The sequence below is a fragment of the Rosa chinensis genome, chromosome 5, assembly GCF_002994745.2.
Source record: "Rosa chinensis cultivar Old Blush chromosome 5, RchiOBHm-V2, whole genome shotgun sequence".
NCBI lineage: Eukaryota > Viridiplantae > Streptophyta > Magnoliopsida > Rosales > Rosaceae > Rosa > Rosa chinensis.
In genome coordinates this window covers 8,520,849-8,527,903 of record NC_037092.1, presented here as the reverse complement: position 1 = coordinate 8,527,903, position 7,055 = coordinate 8,520,849, and the positions used below count along the sequence as shown (strand labels likewise).

Genomic DNA, 7,055 nt, shown 5'->3' with positions numbered 1-7,055 from the left:
TTTCCATAGAAGTAATTTGTTTTCTATTAGGAATTTAGGAGAGTAATTGACACGCGCAAAAAAGGTAGAAAATCACTTGGTTTTGTTTTAAAGAAATTAAAACAAAATCTTACTAAGTTACTAAAACAAGTACTTGTAGAACACGAAATACCGAAATAGTAGAAGTGGAAGAGAATAAACGTAGCAGCTGATCTCAAGGAGGACTCTGATTCAACTTGATGAACCTTATCAACGCCAAGTTTTCCTTTACTTCCGTCACCACTCAGCACGACCAATTACATATTTAGCTTCCCATTCACCTACTTCATCATATTTAAGGATCATCATCAGCGTTTTCACGACCTGAAGCGGCTCGCCATGGAAGGAGGAGGAGGAGATGGAGATGGAAGAGCAAAAGTTAGCGATCCAGACAAGCAGAAGGTCCCGTTCTACAAGCTGTTTCTGTTCGCAGACCAATATGACGTGGGGTTGATGATCGTCGGGAGTATCTGTGCCATCGGAAACGGGCTGTCGCAGCCGTTCATGACGCTCATCTTCGGCAGTCTTATCAATACTTTCGGACATACTGACCGGGCTCATATCGTCCCCATGATTTCTAAGGTACATATATGCAATACATATGCAAATATTGCTCTTCCATTCTTCGCTATGCACCTACATTACATTACCGATATTAATCTTAGCTAGGTTTTATGGAAGAAAAAAAAATTCATCAAGTAGGCAACTAATCTTCTTTGGTAGTGCAAATCTTTTTGGCTTTGTTTCAACAACCCAATATTGGCATTAATGTGTTTATTTTTGGAGAAAAATCTAGGTTTCGATCTTCAATATTTACGAGTCAATTTTCAAAAAAATAAAAAGAAAATCCTTCAGTTATGGGACCATACATGTGAATATTGATACTAGTTTCGTTTTTTGTTTTCCAGATTTTGAACCAAAAAAAAAAAAAATCTTGTCAAATGAAACAACCGGTTCAGTCTTCAATTACGAGTCAATTTAAAAAAAAGAAGAACAAAATCCTTCAGTTATGAGCCCTAAAACGATCATTATGACCATACATGTGAATAATGATACTAGTTACCTTTTTAATTTGTTTTCCAACTTTTGAACAAGAAAAAAAAAATCTTGTCATATGAAACAACTGGTTCAATACTTAGCTAGCTAGGTTCTTTACTGATTTGTTTTCTTTATTGTATTGAATAGCTCCATTCCAGGCAAAAGAAATTGGGGCAAGCCCATTGAGTAACTGTGTATATGGATGATATTGCATTGTGTTTTGGCTAATCAACTAACTTCTCCTCCGTACTTTGTCTCAGGTGTCTCTAAAATTTGTGTACTTGGGCATTGGTACTGGCATTGCTGCATTTCTACGTAAGTGTTTACTTTTATAAGCTAACCATACGGTTGATTTTTGATCCCGCTCAATTGAAGCAAGTCTGAAACAAGTCATATATCAGTTGATTGCTTAATGAAGCAATGGTTGCTATGTATACGCAGAGGTATCATGTTGGATGGTAACTGGGGAAAGACAGGCCACTCGAATTCGAAGCTTGTACTTGAAAGCAATTTTAAGACAGGACATTGGATATTTTGACACCGAAACTAACACTGGAGAGATCATTGGCAGAATGTCAGGGGACACAATTCTCATTCAAGATGCCATGGGAGAAAAGGTAGTTAATTGCTTAAATTACTTCACAAGTTAGATCAATGTCATTAATAGCATGATACACCATTGCAATGGCTGCGGTTCTTGTTGATCATATTTTGTGGGATTGTGATACAGGTGGGGAAGTTCATTCAACTCCTTTCAACTTTTGTAGGCGGTTTTGTAATTGCTTTGGTCAAAGGATGGCTTCTCACCCTGGTGTTACTGTCATGTATTCCCGCTATTGTCTTTGCTGGTGGAATCATGGCCATTATTGTTTCCAAAATGTCAACACGTGGACAGCGTGCTTATGCGGAAGCTGGCAGTATAGTAGAACAAACAGTTGGAGCCATTCGAACAGTAAGCTAGCTAGGCATTGATATAAAGTATCTTTATCGATCCTGACTATCAAAGTCCATAACTAACTACATTAATATTTTTTGTGCATTCTAGGTTGCATCTTTTACCGGAGAGAAGCAAGCGATAGAAAAATATAACAAGAAGCTAAAGGTTGCCTACAATAGTACAGTTCAACAAGGACTTGCCACAGGAGTTGGACTTGGTACGTTCATACTTATTGTCTTTGGCACTTATGGACTTGCCATATGGTATGGATCCAAAATGATCATCGAAAAAGGATATAATGGAGGCCAAGTCATCAATGTTATATTTGCAATAATGACGGGTGGAATGTAAGTTTACTAGTATTGTCAGATTTTACATTTTGGGGTTAATTTTTTGTGGTTTTTATAGAACCATGCTAATGCTTACTTCTTTTGTTGTACTAGGTGCCTGGGGCAGACATCACCGTCTTTGAATGCATTTGCAGCTGGGACAGCTGCTGCATACAAAATGCTCGAGACCATCAAACGAAAGCCGAAGATTGATCCTTATGATACCTCTGGAGTTGTATTGGACGATATTAAAGGAGATGTGGAGCTCAAAGACGTCTATTTCAGGTACCCTGCCAGGCCGGACGTGCAGATTTTTGCGGGATTCTCGTTGCATGTTCCGAGTGGCACAACGACTGCTTTGGTTGGGCAGAGTGGAAGTGGGAAGTCAACCGTGATAGGCTTGGTAGAGAGGTTTTATGATCCAGAAGCTGGTGAAGTACTTATAGATGGTGTCGATTTGAAGAAGTTGCATCTAAGATCGATAAGGGAGAAGATTGGGCTTGTAAGTCAAGAGCCGAATCTTTTTACTACAACAATAAGGGAGAACATAGCATATGGGAAGGAAAATGCAACTCAAGAAGAGATTAGAAGAGCAATTGAGCTCGCAAATGCAGCAAAGTTTATTGACAAGTTGCCTCAGGTAAGCCCAACTGTTTGTACAATATACCTTTTTAACATTTTGTTCAGGTGAGGATTTGTGCTTCAGAGAAGAGCGTGTTTTGTTGTCAGGGGCTCGACACAATGGTAGGTGAGCATGGAACATCGTTATCGGGTGGACAAAAGCAAAGAATTGCAATTGCAAGAGCCATTTTAAAGAACCCTAGAATTCTACTTCTGGACGAAGCAACAAGCGCCTTGGATGCTGAGTCGGAGAGAATTGTTCAAGATGCACTGGTGAGATTGATGTCAAATAGAACGACTATAGTTGTTGCACATCGCTTAACAACGATTAGGAATGCTGATGCAATAGCTGTGGTGCATAAAGGGAAAATTGTTGAAATAGGTAAGAGCATTTCCATAAGGTACACCATCATTCTCATTCGTACAATAAACTTGTTCCTCAAGTAACATCATCGTTTTGTATTGTAGGAACTCATGATGACTTGACCCAAAACCCAGAAGGAGCTTATAGCCAACTAATCCGCCTGCAAGAAAGAGCTAAAGAAAAAGGTGCAGAGCCCTCTGATCCAGATAATGGTTTGAATATAGATAGGACAATGAGTAGATCTGGGAGCCAGAGACTTTCAGCAGTGAGATCTTTAAGCAAAGGTTCATCAGGTAGTCGGCGCTCATTCACTATTACTAGCTTTGGTGTTCCTGCTCCAGTTAATTGTGAAGTACAAGTAGAAGAAGAAGATGAGGAGAACCGTGTGAAAACGAAGGTTGATCCGGAGCAACGCAAAAAAGTTTCCATCAAAAGGCTGGCCTATTTGAATAAACCTGAGCTTCCAGTTTTGCTGCTTGGATCTATTGCTGCAGCAGGTCATGGAGTGATTTTTCCTGTCTTCGGCTTACTACTCTCAAAAGCCATCAAGATGTTCTATGAACCGCATAATGAGCTGCGAAAAGACTCCAAAGTTTGGGCAGGAGTGTATGTTGGTATAGGTTTCTTTGGGTTGTTTGTTATTCCAGGGCAAAATTTCTTCTTTGGAATTGCAGGTGGGAAGCTGATAGAGCGAATTCGTGCCTTGACATTCCAAAAAGTTGTACACCAGCAAATTAGTTGGTTTGATGATCCTGCAAATTCAAGGTGTGATAAAAATAGACAGAAACTTTTATAAGCTTTAAATTCTTTAAGATATTTAATTAATCTTTTGTACTTGTAGTGGTGCTATTGGTGCAAGGTTGTCTTCTGATGCTTCAACTGTGAAGGCTCTTGTTGGTGACGCATTAGCCTTGATTGCTCAGAACATAGCAACAATCATAGCAGGACTGATTATAGGTTTCGTAGCTAACTGGAGACTAGCGCTTATAATTATAGCTGTGTCGCCATTGTTGATTGGGCAAGGAATACTCCAAACAAAATTTCTTAAAGGGTTTAGTGCCGATGCCAAGGTCAGTCTAATCTTCCCCAATGAGTCAATTATTTTGCAAACTGAACAAACAACTAATGATTTGAATATTGAATGCAGGTTATGTATGAAGAAGCAAGTCAAGTGGCAAATGATGCAATTGGTAGCATTCGAACTGTTGCATCATTTTGTTCTGAAAAGAAGGTGATGGATACGTATGAGAAGAAGTGTGAAGGTCCAATGAAACAAGGAGTACGACTGGGAGTAGTAAGTGGTACAGGTTTTGGCGCTTCATTTGTAGTAATGTTCTTCACAAATGCATTAATTTTCTATGTTGGAGCTCATCTTGTGAAAAATGGGCAAGCCACATTTGAACAAGTATTCAGGGTAAGCTTTCAGCTGCTTCCTCTCTTTCTTACTCTTATCTCCATCCAAGTGTGTGCCTTGCTCTAATTCTAGCAAATCGTTATCTGTAGGTGTTCTTTGCTCTAACTATTTCAGCTGTGGGGGTTTCACAATCTACTGGCATGGCTCCTGACTCCAATAAAGCCAAGGACTCAGCAGCTTCAATATTTCAAATTCTTGATAGCAAGCCGAAGATCGATTCAAGCAGTGATGATGGCATGACACTACCGAGCATTACTGGAGAAATTGATCTTGACCATGTCAGCTTCAAATACCCCACAAGACCAGATGTGCAGATATTCAGGGACATTTGTTTGAAAATCCCTTCTGGAAAGGTTAGTACAAACCACCACCACTCAGTTTATGTCTAAATATTGAAGATGTTTAGATCTTAACTTAATATACTTAATACAGACTGTTGCTTTGGTTGGAGAGAGTGGCAGTGGGAAATCGACAGTAATAGGACTTATAGAGCGTTTCTATGACCCCGATACAGGTAGCGTACTGTTAGACGGAGTGGAAATCCACAAGTTCAAGCTAAACTGGTTGAGGCAACAGATTGGTTTGGTTGGTCAAGAACCTATTCTCTTTAATGAGTCAATTCGTACCAACATTGCCTATGGCAAGCTGGGAGATGCAACCGAAGAAGAGATCATAGCAGCAACAACTGCATCAAATGCGCACAATTTCATATCTTCATTGCCTCAAGGATATGACACCTCAGTGGGGGAACGAGGTGTTCAGTTATCAGGCGGGCAAAAGCAAAGAATAGCCATTGCAAGGGCTATACTAAAGGACCCAAAAATCCTTTTGCTTGACGAAGCTACCAGTGCACTGGACGCAGAATCAGAACGTATAGTACAAGATGCTTTGGACAGAGTTATGGTGAATAGGACAACTGTTGTTGTTGCTCACCGCCTCACCACGATCAAAGGAGCAGATATAATCGCTGTGGTGAAGAATGGTGTGATTGCTGAGAAGGGAAGCCATGATTATCTGATGAGGATCACTGATGGGGCTTATGCATCTTTGGTGGCACTTCACGCTAGTGCAGCATGATGAGAAATAATTAGAAGAGTAATAACTGTATTGCCGAAGATTAATGACACAGAGGGGGTGGTCTTATGATTTCAAACTGATTACAGGTGCTTCAGGTTTTGCTTGGTTAATTATCTTTTAAAGATAATTGTTTTGGTACATAATTGGGTACTGCTAGATACAGGTTTAGATATTTTGTAGTATAAATTTATGTTGTGGTTGTCACTGACGACCTATCTGAGCAGGATTATGTTTATAAAAGTAGCCAGAAAAAGCAATCTAAGTCGTTCATATATGTTTCCAATAATGACAAGCTTCCACCAAATGGTAGGTTCTGCAATATTCCCAAGTTCTTATTTTCTCGTCCTCATTCTGTAAGATAGAAAGCATTTTTATCAGAAAAAGTTTTAGTACTTTTTTAGTATGAGGACTTTAATAAGGTACGTACTAATGGCTTATCGGGTTTACTGAAACTAATGTACACATTATATGCCATAATGCCAAGCTGCAACCAGCACCGAATCATATAGCAGGTCTACAGACTTTGGAGGTCTATTTACTGTCTACGTCTACAGACAGAAGTAAATCGTACTTCATCGGAAGTAGGATCATGTAAGCCACCGGCCATATTCAGGCTTTCTTCCAGAACCGAGATGCATTTATCACTCCCATGCACTGTGTGTGAAGCTCCTAGATATTGTTTAACCAATTCCAGTGCCTACTTCCAAAGCTTCACTGTAGAAGAGAAAACAAAATAGCTGAACCTGACCTGATTCATTTTAAAACGAACACCATTCTGTTTTTGTTAAGAGTATGGGGTCAAAGTCAACAGAAATGGTCAATATAAATAGGGACTTATGCTTTACTGTATGTGTGTGAGTCATCATTGTAAACCTACGTTGAAAAATATCAATATCAGTTTTTCCCGTTTCTCTCTCTCGTTCTTCTTCTTCTTCATTCTCAATAGCCTCCAATCCTCCATAGCTTTTCTTCTAGATTTCTTCAGCTTTCATCAACCTTACCATGAATTTTAACATGGTATCGGAGCCATGGCGGTCTGTCCATCGCTCCACCATTGTTTCTCCGCTGCAATTCTAGTCTAGTTCTTGTTAGAAATCTCAAAAACCAGTCGAAATTCTCAAAAAGTACCAAATCAAAAACCCTAGAAAATCATTATTGGCACAATTACTAGTTCAGTCACCAAAGAATTTGTATAATTACCAGTTCAATACCAAGAGGTCGAAGATTTGTGCGATTCCCAGACACAATTGAAGGTTT

The 7,055-nt window shown here is 39.5% G+C and overlaps 1 protein-coding gene across 2 annotated transcripts; it reads left to right on the top strand.

Annotated features, from left to right (window-relative positions):
• Positions 1-230: 230 nt before the first annotated feature.
• On the top strand, positions 231-6,192 carry LOC112166325 (ABC transporter B family member 9). Of its 2 annotated transcripts, none has more exons than XM_040506769.1 (12): positions 231-600; positions 1,317-1,371; positions 1,498-1,673; positions 1,787-2,008; positions 2,102-2,340; positions 2,437-2,962; positions 3,052-3,325; positions 3,412-4,072; positions 4,149-4,377; positions 4,455-4,721; positions 4,811-5,074; positions 5,236-5,384. In XM_040506769.1, exons 1-12 carry the CDS (start codon positions 358-360, stop codon positions 5,248-5,250), a joined length of 3,171 nt encoding a protein of 1,056 aa, XP_040362703.1. In that variant the 5' UTR covers positions 231-357; the 3' UTR covers positions 5,251-5,384. The 2 variants fall into 2 exon arrangements, with proteins under 2 accessions (XP_040362703.1, XP_024158912.1); XM_024303144.2 differs by having other exon boundaries at positions 232-600; positions 5,154-6,192.
• Positions 6,193-7,055: the final 863 nt, after the last annotated feature.